This window comes from Panthera uncia, chromosome D4 (genome assembly GCF_023721935.1).
Source record: "Panthera uncia isolate 11264 chromosome D4, Puncia_PCG_1.0, whole genome shotgun sequence".
Taxonomy (NCBI): Eukaryota; Metazoa; Chordata; class Mammalia; order Carnivora; family Felidae; genus Panthera; species Panthera uncia.
This window is the reverse complement of record NC_064807.1, coordinates 14,254,181-14,275,224: the sequence shown is the minus strand read 5'-3', so window position 1 is coordinate 14,275,224 and position 21,044 is coordinate 14,254,181. Positions and strand designations below refer to the sequence as shown.

The 21,044-nt window shown below is 39.4% G+C and overlaps 2 protein-coding genes across 3 annotated transcripts in view; one reads left to right on the top strand and one right to left on the bottom strand.

Annotated features, from left to right (window-relative positions):
- Nucleotides 1–3,730: 3,730 nt before the first annotated feature.
- Nucleotides 3,731–20,870, top strand: CD4H9orf57 (chromosome D4 C9orf57 homolog). Of its 2 annotated transcripts, none has more exons than XM_049646899.1 (4): nucleotides 3,731–4,045; nucleotides 4,587–4,645; nucleotides 9,660–9,809; nucleotides 20,769–20,870. In XM_049646899.1, exons 2-4 carry the CDS (start codon nucleotides 4,597–4,599, stop codon nucleotides 20,825–20,827), a joined length of 258 nt encoding a protein of 85 aa, XP_049502856.1. In that variant the 5' UTR covers nucleotides 3,731–4,045; nucleotides 4,587–4,596; the 3' UTR covers nucleotides 20,828–20,870. The 2 variants fall into 2 exon arrangements, with proteins under 2 accessions (XP_049502856.1, XP_049502778.1); XM_049646821.1 differs by lacking the exon at nucleotides 20,769–20,870 and adding an exon at nucleotides 12,685–13,118 and having other exon boundaries at nucleotides 3,771–4,045.
- The window catches only part of CD4H9orf85 (chromosome D4 C9orf85 homolog), a 124,950-nt gene continuing 113,572 nt past the window's right edge, over nucleotides 9,667–21,044 (bottom strand). Inside the window, exon 4 of the transcript XR_007461057.1 lies at nucleotides 9,667–9,759. The gene's annotated coding sequence lies outside the window, so the exon portion shown is untranslated. The remainder of the gene's footprint in view (nucleotides 9,760–21,044) is intronic.

The following is a 21,044-nucleotide window of genomic DNA, read 5'->3' as shown; positions in this document are numbered from 1 at the left end:
ATCCCAAGCAGGCTCCGTGCTGTCAGCACAGAGCCCAATGTGGGGCTCGATCTTACAAACGATGAGATCATGACCTGAGCTGAAATCACAAATCAGACACTCAACTGACGGAGCCACCAAGGGCCACAGTACCCCTATGTTTCTTGAAGGATTATTTATGATAGACAAGATGTAAAAGTAACCCAAATGTCCACTGATAGATAAATGGATAAAGAAAATGTGGTGTGTGTGTGCGCACGCACACGCGCGCGCGCACACACACACACACACACACACACACACAAAGGAATATTACCCAGCCCTAAAAAAAGAATGAGACGTTGCCATTTGTGACAATATGGATGAACCTAGAAGGCATTATGCTAAGTGAAATAAGTCAGACCAGCAAAAACAAATACCATATGATTTCACTTGTATGTGGAATCTAAAAAAGTAAAAAAACTGAACAAACAAACAAAAGAAAACCAAACAGACACTTGAATATACAGGACAAACTAGTCGTTGCCAGAGAGGAGGTAGGCGGGGGAATGGGTAGGTGAAGGAGATTAAGAGGTACAAACTTCCACTTAGAAAATAAATGAATCACAGAGATGTAAAGTACAGTGTCACTAATACTATAATAACTGTGTATGTGACAAATGGCAACTACACTTATTGTGGTGAGGACTGAGTAATATATAGAACTGCCAAATCACTATGTTATATGCCTGAAACTAATATAACATTGCATGTCCACTACCCTTCAATAATTAAAAAATTGAAAAATAAAAAGATATTCCATTAATTGGCACACATTTACCAAGCACCTGCTATGTGCCAGGCATCCTGCCACAAACTGGAGATACCAAGACGGCATTTCTTTGCTCAAGGGCTCGCAACGTGGTGAGGAAGAATATAAAGAGATCATTGATTAACACGGTGTTGAGTGATGTGCTAAAGTAGAAAGGTTAGAACTAAGCTGTTCCCTCACACACAGACCAGTAGGTTAAGAGATTGTACACACAGCCCTTAGCATGTCTCTCGTTCATTTCCTCTTTCCCATCCCTTCTGCTTCTGCCCTAGTTCCAGGTTTTATCGTCTCTTAACTGAACTAGTGTAACATCTTCCTAACTTTCTCCCTGCTTCCAGTATCACTTTTGCCAACCTAACTTTCACTCTTCTACCAGAATGATCTTATTAACGGAAACCAACACATCTGGAATATAGTAGACATGAATAAATACCTTTTGAATAAATAACATCACTCCGCTAATTTACAATTTAGTAAATTCCTAATTCACATGGGGGTACTTGCAAACTTTCCCACTGACTTGCCCCTATAAGAAGGGAAGTGAAAACACATAAACCCCTGAAGGTATTTTTCATTAAAATGCACAAATGCAAGATGTACGGCTCGATAACATTTTACATTTGTGTAAACATATGTCCACCATTCCAGTTGAATATAGAACATTTTCATTTCACCCAAAGAAGTGTTCTCGTGCTCCTTCTCAGTTCAGCCTGCTTTCCCAGAGTTAACCACTATTTTATCTTCAGTCGCTATACATTTGTGTTGCCCCTTCTTGAACTTCATATGCTCAATGCAATCATATAGTTATCTACTGCGATTTACTTGAGTATCATTATTTTATATCCAGTCACCTTTCCTTGAGCATCTCAGATAGAAATTTCCATCCCTGAGCTCCAAGACACCCAGGGGCCACTTTCAGGACCCCACAATCCATACTGAACTCTTTGCTTTCACCAAAACCTATTTCCTATAGATATCAATTAGAAAGAATATGAAAAACAAATTCTCATTAAAGGAAAGAAGGTATAGATACTGTATATCAAGGAAAATAGTCTCATGATTACTACCTAAGAGGTTATACCTATATAAACATAGCTTTGAGGACTGACTAATCAGATAATGTCATCTTGATTCAAGGAAATAATTGCCTGCCACTGCGCCATCAGAGCCAAAGACGAGCTCGTAATAAAGATACGTAAGCAAAAGGAAAATGTCCAGGAGGAAAAGAAAAAAATAAGCAGCATCCACTGAGAGTTTATTATAGTGTAGGCAAAGTGCTAGCTAAGCACTGGGGATTTGAAAATGAATATGTCACACATTGGTCTAAATTGGTATTTTTTTAAAAAAAAATTTGCTGGGGCGCCTGGGTGGCTCAGTCGGTTGAGTGTCCGACTTCAGCTCAGGTCACGATCTCGCGGTCCGTGAGTTCGAGCCCTGCGTCGGGCTCTGGGCTGATGGCTCAGAGCCTGGAGCCTGCTTCCGATTCTGTGTCTCCCTCTCTCTCTGACCCTCCCCCATTCATGCTCTGTCTCTCTCTGTCTCAAAAATAAATAAAAAAATTAAAAAAGTAAAAAAAAGTAAAAATAAAAAATAAAATAAAATAAAATAAAATAAAATAAAATAAAATAATTTGCTAATCTGTGTCAAAAGCTTTAAATAAGGTTTATGTCTTGGTCCTAGTAATTCCATTTCTATAAATTTATCCTAGAGAGATATTCAAACATGAACAAAAATATGAGAAATACCCAATCTGTGAAAATTATTAAATAAATTATAGTAAATCCATATGGTTAAACATTACAGAACCTTTTTTGTTTCGGTTTTGGTTTTGGTTTGCTTTGTTTTGTTTTGTTTTTTAGAGGGAGAGAGAGTGCAAGTGGAGGAGAGGCAGAGGGAAAGAGAGGATCTTAAGCAGGCTCCACACTCAGCATAGAGCCCAACATGGGGCTCAATACCACAACCCTGAGATCTTGACCTCAGCCAAAACCAAGAGTCAGATGCTGAAATAACCCATGCACCCCATAGAACCTTTAAAAATATATATCGCATCTGGCTGGCTCATTCGGTAGAGTGTAGGACTCTTGATCTCCAGATTGCAATTTTGAGCCCCATGTTGGGTATAGAGATTATTTAAAAAAATAAAATACCACAGGATTTCACCCATATGTAGAATTTAAGAAACAAAACAAATGAACAAACGGGGAAAAAGGAGAGGCAGACCAAGAAAATAGACTCTTCTTTTTTAAAGACAAGGTTCAAGAATTTTTATTTATTTTTTTATGTTTATTTAATTTTTGAGAGAAAGAGAGACAGAGTACCCGAAGCGGGCTCTGCACTGACAGCAGTGAGCCCAATGGGGGTTTGAACTCACAAACCAGGAGATCATGACCCGAGCCCAAGTCGAATGCTCAACCGACTGAGCCACCCAAGTGCCCCAAGAAAATAGACTCTTAAATATAGACTACAAACTGATGGTTACCAGAAGGGAGAGGGATAGGTGAAATACATGATAGGGATTAAGGAGTGCACTTGCGATGAGCACCAGGTGACGTGTGGGAGTGTTGAAGCACTGTATTGTACGTCAGAAACGAATATAACACTGTGTGTTAACGACCGTGAATTTAAATAAAAAGCTTTAAAAAAAAGATATCCAACATATTGATAATGTGGTTACATTTGGGGAAGCCGCGGGGTTTGGTGGGAACGTGGTCAAGTGGGATGTTACTATTCTTGGTATTTTGTTTCAAAAAGAATGCATTAATTTGGAACTAAATATTCATTTAGAAATAAACATTATTTTTTAAAATCAAATGGCTTTCTGAATATACCAACTAAGTTCTGCTATAAAGATTATATGGTTTTTTTTTTAATCAAAACCAACTAATTTATATAATGAAGAAATATATGCCCAGAAGGCTCTGTACATCTGAACTAATATATAGCATAGTAAACATAAAAATCTTTAGCCAAATTTAAAGTTAATCAGTTTAAGTGTTGACTTAGTCTTGTATTGATTTTATGAGTAAGGAACTTAAGTTCTGTAGACATAGGTGTGCTCAAGTGAAAAAGTTCCTGTCTATTTCCTTGGACTTGGATGATTTTTACTGTTTAAACTGTTTGGAATGTAGTAGATCAGGAACTTGCCTTGTTGGTTTCAGTTACAACGGACTTCATTACGTCAGAAATTTTACTCGTCATTAACCTCTAAAAAAATTCAAACCTAGGAAAATTCCCCAAAAACCTTCAAGAAGGCAGGTAGGTCATAAATGAAAAGGTCAAAAAATGCTATTTTTTAGCCAATCTATTTCTTTCCCATAATTTTAAGAAGTATTAACTATTGTTAACTATCATGTAATGTTTTACCTTATAAATATGATCATGTGCAGTGAAAGCATTAGTTTATGAGAACGCATACATAAATATTTTCCTTTAGGCTAATAGTTAGAAGGATTTTTAACAGGGTATTATTCTCTATACATTATCAATCTCATTTCATTTTTTTGTTTTTGTTGTAAGCAATTATATTTCAGGAAAGAAAGTAAGGGAGGGAATGGTATTTGGTAATAAAAAAGACAGCTAAACTTAAAATATTCTGGAACTAGAAGTTTTATGGTGAGTTTTTGATAAAGACAGTTACCTTAGTTTCCCTCTTTCATGTCTTAATGAAGAAAATAAAACTCAGCTAGTTATTTCCCTTTTTATAATAGCTAACATAAATGTGTAACTTTATTACTTCCTCCCCAGGAAAGATTTAATGTGGGATGTATCTTTCCTTCCATTTTCTTTTTTTGGCTAGAAATCAAAGAATGAGGATTGTCTTCAGTGATGTTTTTACCTTACTCTGCCTCTTGGATGGTAAGTCATTAAGAAAGCATAAATCAAAAAGAGGGGAAATTATCTAAGAGACTGCAGAATTACAATATCAGTGGAAGATGACCTTAAATAAGGTAATTAAGGTGCTTATAGCAAGGCCTGAGGAAGCACTTTTAAACAGCTAGAGCTAACACTTATTGAGCATTTATGATATGCCAGGAACTGGTTTAAACATCTCATTTGTATTAATTCATTGAACCCTCACGACAACCTATGAGTTAAGTCCTGTTATTTCCCATTTTATAGATGAGAAAACTGCACTGCTAGATGCCGGCCCCATGTTGCTATTGTTATCACTAGGCTGGAGCTAACCAAAGGAGGCTGGAAGCTGTTATAAAAAAGGCAAAGAAAATTAATTAAATTGAATAAGCATAGACACGGGCCTTCTAGCACTTTGCCTGTTAAATGTGCTCTTCACCATCTTCCTTCATTTATAAAAGAACCAATAAAGGAGATAATAGGGCACTTCCAATTCCTTTTACAGAATTCCTAGGTCTCCTCAAATTATTTAGATATGTATGAAGGTAATACCTCCCAACAGGTATGTTCAAGCACCATCATGGGGATTCTCCCTCTAGTAAAGCGGTAAGATGATAACGAAGACAATTGCTCTATGCTGCACCCAGGGTTCTTTTAAAGTCAACAAGATTTGGGGCACCTGGGTGGCTCAGTCGGTTAAGCGGCCGACTTCGGCTCGGGTCATGATCTCTCGGTCCGTGAGTTCGAGCCCCGCGTCGGGCTCTGTGCTGACAGCTCAGAGCCCGGAGCCTGTTTCAGATTCTGTGTCTCCCTCTCTCTCTGACCCTCCCCCGTTCATGCTCTGTCTCTCTCTGTCTCAAAAATAAATAAACGTTAAAAAAAAATAATAAAAAAAAAAAATAAAGTCAACAAGATTTAATGGATGAATGAGTCACCTGGGAATCTCGCCAAAATGCAGGTTGGGGTGGGGCCTGAGTTTGCACTTCCAACAAGCCTCTAAGTGATGCTGGTGCTGTTGGTCTGGAGACCACATGTCAGTAGGGAGACTCTAGAACACATCCCAGAGATAAAATTCTAAGATTGAGACTTGGAGACCATGAGGAGCAAATACTGGGGTCACCAACTGAAATGCCTAAAGTGCTTGGTCAGCTAATATCTCTCTTGCATTTTACGTCCTTATACTAGTCTCTTGTAAAAAATGTGGACAGGAGCATATGAATAGGTGAAAGACCACATGAGAACATACCCAGTGTCTTGCATACCATGAAAAATGATTTACGGAGGGGACCATGTTAATTTTGCCAGATACACAGGGAAGTTGTGAGGATAAAAGAAGAAAATTCTGCATGAATAGAAACCTTGAAGTAATGGGTGCCAGGAGGTAAGGAGTGGTTATTTAAAAGGATCATTGCTGGGGCACTCGGGTGGCTCAGTAGGTTAAAGGTCCGACTTCAGCCCAGGTCGTGATCTCACCGTTCATGAGTTCAAGCCCAGCATCGGGCTCTGGCTGACAGCTTGGAGCCTGCTTCTCATTCTGTGTCTGCCTCTCTCTCTGCCCCTCCCCAGCTCGCATTCTCTTTCTCTCTCCCTAACTCTCAAAAATAAAAATAAACACTAAAAAAATTAAAATAAAAAATATCACTATCATCATGATTATAATATATATTTAAATAACTAGATATTATTTAGAATATACCTTTAAATAATCATATGGATGCTATAATAATATAAGCAATAATATAATTATAAAAACAATTACATATAATATATTACATATTATGTAATTATATTTATATAATTTGTATTATAGATTATTTATGTATAATAATATAATATATTTATATTTATATAATCTATATTCATATTTTTAAATTATATACTTTATATAAATATAAAGTATATATAATACATACAAATATATAAAGTATATATACTCTAGAACTTTATATATTATATAAATATGAATATATATTTACATTTATATATGTATGTAATTTAATATATATTTATATTTATATAATATACTTACATTTTTTAATTTTGTAATTTATTTATTTAATAAATATATATAAAGTATATGTATAATATATAAATATATATAAAGTATAAAATACATATAATATAAAGTATGTATAATACATATAAACATATATAAAGTATATATACTCTAGAACTTTACATACTATATAAAGTATAAATATGAATATATATATTTATGTATGTAATTTAATATATAATATATATTTATGTAATATACACTTATATTTTTAAGTTATATAATTTATTTATTTATATAAATATATAAAGTATATGTATAATATATAAATATATATAAAGTATATGTATAATATATAAAAATATATAAAGTATATATAATATATAAAGTATACATAATATATAAATATATATAAAGCATATATACTCTAGAACTTTATATATTATATAAAGTATAAATATATACATTTATATTTTATATATATAACTTAAATTTATATATAATTTAGATATAAATTTACATTATAAAAATTTATATACAATATATATTTATATATTTTAAATAAATTTAAATAAATTTATTTTATTTATTTATATAATATATATTTATATACTATTTATATATGTCATATATTATGTGATTGTATTTATATAATTTATATAAATAATGTAATCTATTGGATGTTTCCTGTTAATAAATAAAGTCATAAAATAGTATAGCATACTTCAGAATTAATCATTAAGGAAACTATTCATTTTACATTTAACCCAAAGCTGTAAATTTAGTTGTCAAAGACATATATTTATGTGCTAATGTTAATAAAACCAACAATAAATTTTCAGATAAAAAAGACACTGGAATAAAGGACATGGGATCTGAGAACATATTTATAATTACTCAAGCAAATGAACAGATACAGTCAACAAAAAAGCCTAAAAGCTAAGGTTTCATCTTCAGCTGTAAATAACGTCAGAGCCAAGGTTTTAGGAAGAAGATATGGATGCTGGGTGGGGGGATTAGGAGGAGGAGGGACTATGTGAAAGGGAGGGAAAGAAGCCAGAGCAGAACTCCCCCAGGAAAACAGTCCATGGGTCTCTGGCAAGGCAGAGAAAGAGCTGTCCACCACGGAGGAGCCCCTGGCACCACAGTTCTGAGCCAGGCAGTGATCTCGAAGAGCAAGGGGTGAGACTCAGAGGTCACAAGTGCAGGAGGAAAGTTATCTCAGGCATGACTTAAAGATCCAAGCAGCCCTAGTATTCTGGGCAGGCAACTGACTCAGAATCTACTAAGAATCAAAACATCCAGAAAGAAGAGGGCAAGATCAGGACGTTTGGGATACAAAAAAGGCAGGCAGCTCTAGGGACATGGGGTGCTTGCTTAGAACAAGGGCTTGAGATTCCAACAGACCTTTTTATTTTTTTATTTTTTACATTTTTTTTCAATGTTTATTTTTGAGAGACGGAGCGTGAGTGGGGAAGGGGCAGAGAGAGAGGGAAACACAGAATCCGAAGCAGGCTTCAGGCTCTGAGCCCTCAGCACAGAGCCCAATGCAGGGATCAAACCCACGAACTGTGAGATCATGACCTGAGCCGAAGTCAGACGCGTAACTGACTGAGCCCCCCAGGCACCCTCCAACAGCCTTTTTTAAACTCCTGTCTCTGCCACTTGTACGAGCTACTTAAAATCTTGAGATTTAGTCTTCTTTCATGTGAGACTTGAGCAGTTTAGTACTGGCTTCGAAGGCCTACTGTGAACAATGATGGAGCTAATGCATGTAAATTGCCTAGCAGGGTCCTTGGCATAAGCTTAGTTCTTAAGAAAATATTTGTTGATGGATTGTTGATTATGGATTGAAAGTCTGCCTCACTCAGAGAGAGAACCAACTGTGAAATTTCCAAAGTGTCTTGAGATGAGAATAGTCAACAGAGGTTAATTAGCCTCATCAGCCGACTATTTTCTCTTAAAAGTGATCTTTTCTAACCCTGAAAATGGCAGAGGGAGATGGAAAAAATACAAAGTGCAAACTGTCTAATAAACTCTTCCTTCAGGTCATCAGTGAATAAGAGTGACGTGGCAATGATCTTCCTATGTTAAAAGATGAAAACTATGCACACTGAGGCAGATTTGGACTCAATTTTAGAAGAATCTTTAACAGGCTGAGGTGTTTTTAATGGTGATGAGCTCTCCATCACTAGCCAAGGCTCCCTGTAGAAATTATTATAAAGGCGCTGCCTGAATTCAATGGAACTAGTGGTCCTGAAACACTGGTCTGGACATCTATGTCCCAATCACATGCCCTCCACTGTTTCTGCATATCTACAATACAGATTTCTGAGCCTCACTTCCTATATATTCTAATACAGGTCTATAGGGGCTCTGGGAATTTGTGTTTATTGTATTTTAACTGTTTACGTAAATGAGATGCACAGTCAAATTTGGAAGCCAGTCCTCTAGATAATAGCTAGCTTCCAATCTTGCTTATGCTGACTAAGTTTGAGAATCTCTGGGCCATTTCTATGTAATCAAAATAAATAACATTTTAAGCCGCTGGATTTGAATGCTGGAGATAACCTGTATGTAAACATTAATCAAGCAATACACAGTCACAGAGAACCTACAATACATAGACATTGAAGTGGGGGCCGCCTAATAGTGACTATATGGCTGAAATTCAAATTTCTGGCTAAATAACTGGTTTGATTTAATTAGGTGCTGAGGAGTCGAGTAAATTCTTCCCAACTAAATTGTTTAGACCACCTGGCCTCATTTCTAATTAGTATCTGTTCGGGGTGCTTCCAATTGAATGAATGTAGCATATGCTTTGAAATTTCTCCCACTCTCGAAATAAAAATAATTTTAATTTATAGGAGTTTTTAGAATTCTTTTTTTAATTGTTGCTTACCTTTTCCAGTTGAAAATCACATTTTTTTTCCCTCTCCCTTTGTCTCTTCTTCTTTTTTTTTTTTTTTTTTCCTTTCTGGTCGTCACTTCTGTTTTGCCTTTATTTATTTATTTATTTAGTTAGTTATTTATCTTCTGTACCTGGAGGTGCTGGAGGTGTGATTTGTAGATTATGCAACCTCTCAATCCCCTTCCATGGATGTCTTTTGGATCTTGGAACCTGCAAAACAAAACCTGGTCAGTACTGCGTAAAAGAGATTCACGTGAAAGGTAAGTCTTGACACTTAAAAATATATATATATGAAAATGACGACAGGAAAAAATCCTTATATAAAAGCAAACATCAGTACACATTTACTATGTGCCAGATGCTGTCCTAAGGGCCTTAACCTGGATGACATTATACCAACAAAACAATGACATGGGCTTGATCTTGTCACTACCCCCATTTTAAAGATGAGAAATCTGAGGCATTGGAAGATTAAGACATGTGCATGGTGTCACACAGCTGATGAGTATTGGAGGCAAGATTCAAATTCAAGTGAATGTCTATACTGCCTCATTCACACCACTCACATCCTCACAAAAAATTAGTAATAGTTTGCAGGGCCCTCCTAAGCACAGAGCCTGTACAAGTACACAGGTGACATGCCTAGGAAGCCAGCCTCGTCTGCAGAGGTTAAAGGGTAAGTGCAAACGTCCAAACGATGACAACATTAGAAGAAAATACCGAAGAAGACTGAAAGAGAGGAGGCCTCTTGAACATCCAAAAGACCTACGTTGTAAAGGAAATGAAAGATAAATTTGAATACTTCAATATTTTAAGACCTATAAAATGAACGACAACCCCCAAATTTTAAAGATAAAGAATAAACTGGATGAAAATAGTTGGAATATAAATAACAGAAAAAAAGATTCCAGTGATAATTTAGATTAGGTTAGCAATTTTTTAGACAATTTGGGAATTTCCATTGAAATTTTAAATGAACACAGCCTTCTACAAAGCAATTGTATTTCTTGATATCTACTGCAGCAAAATACTCACATGTAACACAAAAAAGAATGATTATCAAGGTTATCCCTCAATATTATATTTAATTGTAAAGTAATGGAAATGACCTAAATGTTTATCTATGGACGAAGTGTACTTCAAACTATGATGCAAGGATGCCTGGGCGGTTCAGTTGGTTGAACATCAGACTCTTGATTTCAGCTCAGGCCATGATCTCAGCGTTGTGGAATCAAGCCCTGTGTCGAGCTCTGCCTTGGGTGTGGAACCTGCTTAGGATTCGCTCTCCCTTTCCCTCTGCTCCTCTCCCCAGATTGGGTACTGTCTCTCTCAATAAACAAACAAATAAACAAACTGAGATGTATATTCAGGCTATGGAATGCTATGCAACACTTACATGAACTAGATCCCTTTGTTAACATGGGAACAATCTCTAAGACATTCTTGAGCAAAAGAAAGGCAGTTGCAGAACAGTAGGCATGGAATACCAACCGTGAATAAACATCTCCACAAGGCAAAACTCTAAATTCCTCTATGGAGTTGGAAGGAAAAAAGAAAAAGTTAGAGATCAAAGTTAGTTGGGAGAGAGGAAGAGAACTTGGGGGTCCCACGTGATGGGTTTTGGTATTAAGAGGGTTATTTGTGCTTATTCAGTCCACTCTCTAAGCCCCGTGTTCCCTCTGGCTCATGCCTCTGCCGGTCAGAGCCCCTTCCTTCTAGAAGGGGAGAGGTGCCAGGGACCCCTGGAGCCATGAGATGCTGGCTCCCGGTGATTGCTCTTGTCTTTCAAAATGTGGACACATACTCACTCATCAAGGCAGCTGAACTTCAGAACAAGTGCCAAAGGTCTCTGCACATGAGTCTGGAGGCTGATGTGTCAAAATATTGACAATGGCTCTTGACCGGTCAAGGACCTAGTCTGACTCCAGTGTCGTGGGCACAGCAGTTTCCTAACTCGCAAATTTTGTCATGAAACAAATAGAACTGGAACACTTTGAGAGCTTTATTAACAGGGTTTCTCACCCTTGACACTATTAACACTTTGGCAGGATAGTTCATTGTTATGCAGGGCTATATTATGGACCATAGGAGGTTTAGCATGTCACTCCACGCAAGTAAGATCTTCCAAGTTGTAACAACAAAAATGTTTCTGGGCATTATCTACTGTCCAGGGGGTGGGAGGCAAAACTGCCCCTGGTTGAGTGACTACTGTTTTGAGAAGTTTCCAACCATCACACGTTTGGCTGCCTTTGGGGAACTGCTCCTTCGTGTTCTCCCTTCATACACGTGGAAGGCGGTGGGGGGGGGGGGGGGGGGCTGGGCAGGATTACAGGACAACACTATCCCTTATTTTGCACTTGTGTTTATTTTTCACATTTTGTGCAGTGAACATGCATTACTTCCAAAATCAGGGTGAAAATTAAACGAAGTCAAGGACACACTTCCCTTTCTGAGAAGCACTTACACATCCAAATGATCCTTCTGTGGATTAAGCCCTTTGAATAACTCATGACCTGGGTTAAGCTGGGGAATGATAATGGAAGCTAACACTTCAGAAAGTTTTACAAGTCAGTGGCAATTGCATGGGTTTTATCATCTGAAATTGAAAGCTATTTTGCTTTCAAATTTGAAAGCTACTGTATTGCAATGTAGCTAACTAGAATACATTTAGGTGGGAGTTCTTAAAGACAAAATGTATCTTCATAAACCTAGAAGTTTTGCTTTGTCTTTGTTTCTTTTGTTTGTTTGTTTGTTTATTTTTGAGAGAGAAAGAGAGCCCACGGGAGAGGCACAGAGAGAGGGGAACAGAGGATCTGAAGTGCACCCTGTGCTGACAGCAGAGAGCCCAAAGCAGGGCTCAGACCCACAAACCCTGAGATCATGACCTGATCCGAAGTCAGATGCTTAACCGACTGAGCCACCCAGGAACCCTGTTACTTTTTTTTTTTTTTTAACCTGTTAGTTTGAAGCATCTAAGCCAGGTAGGTTGCACTTCACAAGGAATTTCCTTACCCCTACCCCTCCCCCACATGGGGCTTGAACCCCATGATAGATTTACAACCCCAAGATAGATTTGCATGGTGTACTGACTGGGCCAGCCGGGCACCCCAACCCTACCTCTTTTGTTTCCCTCAGGTGGAATTCAGTGGTATTCCATTCAAGGTTGCACAGAGACCCAAGATGAGTGCTTCAAGAGAGTAACAAAGCCTTCTGGAATTCTCTCTACTCACTGTTGCCTTTATTCTTTGTGCAATCTTTGAGCCAGTGGCCCATTTCCAAGTTGTTTGACTGATCAACTGCCTCAGAGTCTGATCTGGTCATCACAAGACAACAGGCTGCCATTAATCCACCCTCTGCAAAACACCTCCTATCTCTGCAGGTCATACGAGTTGTGGTCTAAAACCAGTTCTGGTTTTCAAGGTGCCCCCCTTCTTCCCCACCACCTCCAACTTCTCCCAGAAACATCCTTTTTCAACACTATGTCTCTCCTCTCCTCTTTCTGCTCAGTTCCCTTTCTGGTGACTTCAAAGCTACAAAGAAGTAAAAACGTATTTCCCTGAGGCAAATAATGCATATCGTCTCTAGTTTACTGGTTTCCTTAAATATTTCCGCATTCCGAAATACAGTTACAAATGGATTGTATCACAAGATACCAAGGGACCTCAGAATGTTCATTTGGCTTCCAAAGCAAACTGCCTTGTTTTGGGGGAGTAATTTATGGCATAGGAGGAACTGATTTAACAAATTCCATAGGAAAAATAAGTCACAAATAAGAAAACCAGGCCTGTGAGATCTATGAACCCAAATGCAAAGAGCTCTGGCAGGTGTATCTTCTTTTCCGTTCTTTCTTCTTTTTTTTTTTTTTAATGTTTATTTATTTCTGAGAGAGAGAGACAGAGTGCAAGCAGGGGAGGGGCAGAGAGAGAGGGAAACACAGAATCCAAAGCAGGCTCCCGGCTCTGAGCTGTCAGTAGGGAGCCAGATGCGGGGCTCGAACTCAAGAACTGTGAGATTATGACCTGAGCCAACATCCCACGCCTAACCAACTGAACCACCCGGGCGCCTACACTTATTTTTCCGGTCCGTATTTGGATCTGTCCAAATGCTGGATTTCCACACCATAGCCACGTCTCCGTGCTTTGGCTCTTCTAACATTGGCAGGCGAAGCAATTCATTTTGAGCAAAGAACAGGTGCCCATCCACAAGGAATGTTAAAGGACTGTGAATACACTTTGGCCTCCATATTGTACCACATATTCAATTATTCTCACTCAGTGCTCTACTTAAGCTGCCTCCAAGTTACTTCATTTAAAATGTTAAAGTTGTTTTTCTCTGTGTTTTCAGGAGTTTGAGAAATCCAAATGGTAAATAATAAATCGCCACAAAACCTTCTTTGTTGTCTTTTCCTCAGAACCTAAAGCAGTATCTCACATACAGCTGGCCATCAATAAATGCTCTTCTATACCCTTTGAAGAAAAAGAAGTGTAAAAAAAAACAGCGGGGGCACCTGGGTGGCTCAGTCGGTTGAGCGTCCAACTTCAGCCCAGGTCCTGATCCCACGCTTTGTGGGTTCCAGCCCCACATCGGGCTCTGTGCTGACGGCTCAGAGCCTGGAGCCTGCTTCAGATTCTGTGTCTCCCTCATGCTCTGCCCCTCCTGCACTCTGTCTCTGTCTCCCAAAAATAAATAAACATTTTTAAAAAATTTATAAAAAAAAAAAAAAAGCCCAAGGATTTAGACCATATTTATGAACTAAGGAAAAAGTTTCTTCATCCTAAGATTTAAGTTCATTTGCCATTATTCTGTCACCTTACACATTAGCCACATTGTTAAACAGATTGGTGAACTTCATGGAGACACGACTTTTAGTTGTTTTTTTATACATAATGTTATTTACCCAATGTAACAGGAGGAAAAAAATGACAAGCTCAGGCAATCGGTGACTAGCTCCATAAAGCTTCCCAAACTTAACTTGAAATCCCAGTGATGTAACGAGAAGAAAAGAAGGAAGCAGGTACCCTTTTTTTGTGCCACTAACTGGGCATTGACCTTGGCAGGTCACCTTGGAGTCTCTGTACTTCATCCTCCTCACATACAAAATGAAAAGGATTGGATCACATAATCTCTCAGATCCCTTCAAGTCCCCATACTTTATGACTTGACATTGACTCCTCTGGTGCTGAAGGTCTAGGAGACCTTGGTTACATGGTCAGCACTCCTGTAGCACAGTGGAGTCCAGGAAACCTAAAGGAGAAATGGAAGTCATGACAAGCAGTGACCATCACTGGAGCACTTGACTGCCTGCATGCCAACATGACCCAAAAGTCACATAGAACAAAAATAATTTTCACATCCTTGATGTGGTATGCTGAACGATGCCTCTCCAGAGATGCCCACATTCTAATCCCTGGAAGCTGGGAATATGTTATGTTATGATGGCAAAGGGGACTTTGTAGATGAGCTTAGAGATTTTGAGATTAGATTCTCCTGGATTTATCTGGGTGGGCCCAATGCAATCACAAGGGTCTTTATAACAGGGAAGTAGGATGGTCAGAGAGGGATTTGCAGACGCTCCATGCTGGCTTTGAACATGGAGAAAGGGGTCACAAGCCAAGGAATGTGGGAAACCTCTAGAAACTGGAAAAGTCAAGACAACAGATTCTCCTCTAGAGTTTCCAGAAGAAACAAAGCCCTGCAGACACATTTTCAACCTCTAACACCCATAATGGTAAGATAAATTTGCTTAAAAAAATTTTAGAGGGGTGCCTGGGTGGCTCAGTTGGTTAAGTGACCGACTTCGGCTCAGGTCATGACCTCACGGTTGGTGAGTTTGAGCTCCTCGTCGGGCTATGTGCTGACAGCTCAGAGCCTGGAGCCTGCTTCGGATTCTGTGTCTCCCCCTCTCCCTACCCCTCCCCTGCTCACACTCTGTGTCTCTCGGTCTCTCAATAATAAATAATTGTTAAAAAAAATTTTAGAGATAAGTGACATGTAACATATTCATTTTAGGTGTGAAACATAATTATTTGATATTTGTGTGTATTACAAAATGATCACCACCATACATGTACCTTAACATCCAACACTATACACAGTTACAGAACATCTGCTTTCTTTTTACATGATTTGTTATAGTATTTGTCATGGGAAACAAATACATTTGATCACGCACAGGATGATATGGTGTCTCCCCTCCGCCCAAGGTTTACACACCCAACACTTGGTTTACATGAATCTGATTTCAAGAGAGGTATCTCAGTGTCCTATTATGTCCCTTTCATCCTAACAATTTCTCAGTCATGATTTCCCTTGAAACACACAGATGGCCTATAGACATGTGATCACATCTTTCCAGCCTACACCTCCCACTCAAGCCTCTATCCATTCAAGATAAAAGTCTATTCTTTGCTTATCCCTCACACCTAAAGACAAAGTGATAGCCTGATTTTTATCAGTTTATAAGACATCAGACTGAGGGGTCAATGGATCTGAGGACCTCGCTTGATCCTCTGAATACGAGGTTGGCTTCCTTGTTAATAACATTCTTTCCTGCAACTGAAATAGAAGCTTCAGTGGTGAATGCCCCATAATTTACTTATGAGAAAAGCCTTTGCAATCAATCAACTGGGGGCATATGGAAGATGTGGCAGGGAAGAGACAGAATTTATTCCATTAGCAGAGGAGGGATAGGATGTTTTGTCCTGCTGGCACTCAGTTACAAGATTTTCAGAAGTTCCTGTGAGAACACTTTATAAGTGAGATGGCCACTGCTGTCTTCCCCAGTATACTGATGAGGAGTCTGAGGCCCCATAGCTCATAGGTGGCGGGGGGGGGGGGGGGAGGCTTGTGGTGTGATGTACTATGTGATCTTCTCTCCATCACAAATGCCAGGCCCCGGGGGAGCCATAGAAGCAGACAAGAAGCTGAGCCAGCGTGATGATACAACTGACTCCTTGGCACAGCTGTATGAGACACAAGACTTGGGGGTCTCTGAAAGAAGCATAAGAGTGAAGAAATAGAAGGAAATGGGATGGTTGATGACTGACCTCTTGAGTTTCCAAAGCAACTCTGAGTCTGACTCAGGACTTTGGACAGAAAGAAAAATTTCATTAGATAACAATGGGAAAAATCCGGAGCCCTGAATGTTGCACGCTATGTCCACAGGCAGTCATCTTTTTTTGTTTGTTTTAATTTTCTTCAGTAGAGGACTCCATGTGCTGATACTTTTCTGGTTAAAACTGAATGCTGGAGACATGGGAAACACCCACATCCTTGGGGAGATCGGGGGCCATTGCAGCACTGACTGATTGTCCAGAAGAGTAAACATTCTCCCTCTAAGGCACCAACTCATATTTCTGAAGGTCCTAGAACTAAAGGCACTAGGGGTGGCTGTACTCGCTGGTGGACACGTTTCTATCTTGCATTTCATTGATCTTTGCAGACCACCACTGGTAAGTCATGCTGTAACCTCTTTTGGTGGCACCTCAAATCCTAACACTCCAATTAACAGGACAGATCCAGAAAGGCAGCCCCATAATCTATCCTTCCCATAACTTGGTGGTGTGAGTGTATTTTCTACCTTCTCGGGCCCACAGACAGTGAATAAAGTCAAGAGATCTGCCATCAGAAATTATTGTGTAGAAAGGAACTTCCAGACAGAGCCATAGCTAGCAATTTTGGTGCCAGGGCAAGCACAAAATATGCCCTCAAATTAACTTTGGAATTCATGTCTTGGCTCCTATATTGGTGTCATTGATAATACTTACCATCTGGTGGTTTCCTGTTTCAACTAATTCTTGCTAACTAGGTATTTTTTTTTAATTTTTTTTTTAATGTTTATTTATTTTTGAGATAGAGAGAGACAGAGCATGAACGGGGGAGGGGCAGAGAGAGAGGGAGACACAGAATCGGAAGCAGGCTCCAGGCTCTGAGCCATCAGCCCAGAGCCCGACGCGGGGCTCGGACTCACGCGAGATCGTGACCTGAGCTGAAGTCGGACGCTTAACCGACTGAGCCACCCAGGCGCCCCTGCTAACTAGGTATTAAGCTCAGTGATCCTACATGCATGTGCTGTTGGATTAATTGCACAATCATTTTTAAAATTGACACACTGCCGGGCGCCTGGGTGGCTCAGTCAGTTGAGCGTCCGACTTGGGCTCAGGTCATGTTCTCGCAGTGTGTGAGTTCGAGCCCCACATCGGGCTCTGTGCTGACAGCTCAGAGCCTGGAGCCTGCTTCAGATTCTGTGTCTCCCTCTCTCTGCCCCTTCTCTGCTCATGCTCTGTCTCTCTCTGTCTCAAAAATAAATAAAAACATTTTTAAAAAATTAAAAAAAAATTGACACACTGTAGATTTCAGAGCCCTGGGGCAATAGCATAGTGGCCAGGTAGAGTAACAGCTCTGATTATGCAGAGAGAAGAGACAGCAAGAACTAGTAGTCAGTGACGGTAGGAATGGGAAGCACAGAGTACTCTTTAATTTGATAAATATTTACCGAGCAATTCCTACACGTCAGGTACAGTGGAGGTGATGAGGATACATCAGTGAGTAATTTAGATGTTCACGCAGTTACTTCCAGTATGCGGGAAGAAATCACAAAAATAGGCACTTGTCATATAATATAGTAGGTCTGAAATATTAATAATTACAGGATGATATATGGAGTTCAAAAGGAAGGTACCCACCCCAATGATGGTCACAAAAGGCTGTCAAAGCAAGTATGACTAAGCCAAAATCTGAACGGTGGGGAATCAACCAGAACAGCTGGCAGATTGGAGGTTTCTGTTGCTTGAGATCCAGAGTCCTGAAGAACACAGAATCTCCCCCAGAAAAGCCTAAGGGCAGTGGATGAACAGCTTTTCATTTTAGGAAAGTCAAAGTGGCTTCAGTTTGGAAAATAAGTGGAACTAGAGGCTAGGAGAGCATTTAGGCTTTTGCTGCAAGCCAGGTGAGAGATGATGGTGTGCCTACAATAGGTAAGTGGCAGCGGGCATCTAAGAAGAAGTATTTCTTGCACTTACTAAGTGCAGGAAGCCTTCCAGGTTCCAGGGATACACCAGTGGACAAGTTCCTGCTTTTAGACAGCTTACCTTGTAGTGGATCTTACGTTGTAGTGGAACAAGCAATAAATAACCTAATGTCTCATAACTTGATGTCAAGCAAATACCATGGAAATAAAGTTAGATGGGTTAAGGTGATGATACATGCTCTATTTTATTTTATTTTATTTATTTTAATTTTTTTTAACGTTTATTTATTTTTGAGACAGAGAGAGACAGAGCATGAACGGGGGAGGGTCAGAGAGAGGGAGACACAGAATCTGAAACAGGCTCCAGGCTCTGAGCTGTCAGCACAGAGCCCGATGCGGGGCTCGAACTCACGAACTGTGAGATCGTGACCTGAGCCGAAGTTCTACCGCTCAACCGACTGAGCCACCCAGGCGCCCCTACATGCTCTGTTTTATACAGGATGGGTAGAGCAAGCCATCTCTAAGCGGAGACCTGAAAGAGATAGAAGGTAAATCATCTACGACGTGGAAGGTGAGCATTTATAGGCAGCAGGAACCTCAATGTTCTCCTCTGGATATATTAAGCTTGAGATGCTGATTAGACACCCCTATGGAGATGCTCACATGCGGTCAAATATGCAAGTCTGAACTCAAGAGAGAGGTCTGGCTGGAGAGACAGAAATTTGAGGTTCATCAGCAAAAATACGTTATTAAATACCTTTGACCTGGACGAGACCACTTGAGGAATGAGTGTAGGTCTGAACCCTGGGACCCTGGGAAATTTCGTGGTAGAAGAGAAGAGAAAGAATGGCCCAACTTCTGCATTGGAGAAGTCCACTTAATAGAGGCTGGAAGAGATGTTCCAAAAGAGCCCTTCCACAGAATCTGCCACAGTGACGGAGGTGGTCTGTAGAAAAAGACAGTGGGAAGGAAGGCCAAGAGAAAGTCCAGCTTATTGAATTTTCAGTTGCATTCACCTATGAAAATGGCACTAGGCGTTTGGGCATATGGATTTGAAGCTCAAGGGGGAAATAATAGCTGGGGATAGATTCGTGCACCCAGCATCTAGGTCAAAAAATAAGGTCAGTATAAAGAATGAGAAAAGAGAAGATAACTTTTAGAAAGACATTCATCAAATGTGGTTCAGCAAGAAATGAGAAAGCAATGTATAAAGGCTTAAGGCTAGGTTCAGGTTATTGCAGAAAAGGAACACATGTTAGGACTTAGCATATGAAAAGTGGCTAAGCTTCAACCCTGGGGTGAAGTGGAATAAGGTCTATGTTACAAGAAGAGCAGAGTCTCTGAAGCTAAAAAATACCAAGGCTCTAAGTTTCAGTTCTACCATTTACTAATCGCGTGACCCTGAACCGTTTACCCAACTTTCTGAACTTCAATTCCCTTCTTTGTAAAACAAAGTCAATGACATCTACTTTACTGGATCTTACAGAGGATCTGGTACATGATCGATGCTCACTACCTACTCCTTTCTCTCTGCCCTGAAAGTTTTCATCAAGAAGAGCAGGGCAGGATAAGTAGCAATACTAAAAATGGGAGTGTCTGGAGGGGCAGCTGGTGGCTCAGTCGGTTAAGTGTCTGACTTTGGCTCAGGGCATGATCTCACAGTTCCTGCATCGAGTTCTATGCTGTCAGGACTGAGCCTGCTTTAGATCCTGTATTCCCCACCCACCCACTCTCAAAAATGAATAAACATTTAAAAAAATTAAAAACTGAAGATCGCCATTTAATTCCATGATGAGGAGGGATCACGGAAGAAGAAAGGGCCATGGTACAAAGAGAGAAACAGATCCATGAAAGGGGAATGCAAGACAAAACAGCTGTAGAGAAAAGGAGCAGAGCAGTGGCTTGGGAAAACACACTGCTACCGAGGAGTCACATGATCTCTGGCAAGGACTTGATGTCACAGCCTCCGTTCCACCATCCAGAAAAGACAGGACTGTTTTATAGTCCCTGAGAGTCTCACAAGCACCCACTGCTGATGGTTCCCAATGGGTGTGGGGGTGGAGGAAAGCAATCCAAGAACTTGGAGAAAAAAAATTATACCTTGATTCCTTTATTTTCACTCATCTGTAACTGAAATTGAGCACTTCCTTCTATAATGAATAAAACCAGCATGTCACGATAGTAATAGAGGTACCTGTGACTTTGTTATCAAAAAAGTAAGATATTTTTATATTATATTTTTGTTTTACAGACAAAAACTTTTGTTATGCAGACTATCTCCAGATATCACTTACGCTCATCAACGCTTAGAAATTTGAGTAGTCATCATATCCAGCACTAATATCTTAATAAAGAAGCACATGTATTATCATTTATTGGAGTATTTCATATTTCAATAGTCCTTTGTAATCCTACATATTTTATTTGAAGCATTTGGAAAGAGTATTCTGAAAAAGGGTCTATTTGTGTTATCTGTTCCTATGTAACAAATCACCACAAAACTTCACGGCTTAAAACAACGATCCTC

Bases quoted from the DNA above. Each gene is read 5' to 3' on its own strand.
- CD4H9orf57 (XM_049646821.1), top strand. From the start codon at position 4,597: ATGAGGATTGTCTTCAGTGATGTTTTTACCTTACTCTGCCTCTTGGAT. The intron at 4,646-9,659 runs GTAAGTCATTAA...TTATTTATTTAG, and splicing joins CTTACTCTGCCTCTTGGATG to TTAGTTATTTATCTTCTGTA. The intron at 9,810-12,684 runs GTAAGTCTTGAC...TGTTTCCCTCAG, and splicing joins AAAAGAGATTCACGTGAAAG to GTGGAATTCAGTGGTATTCC.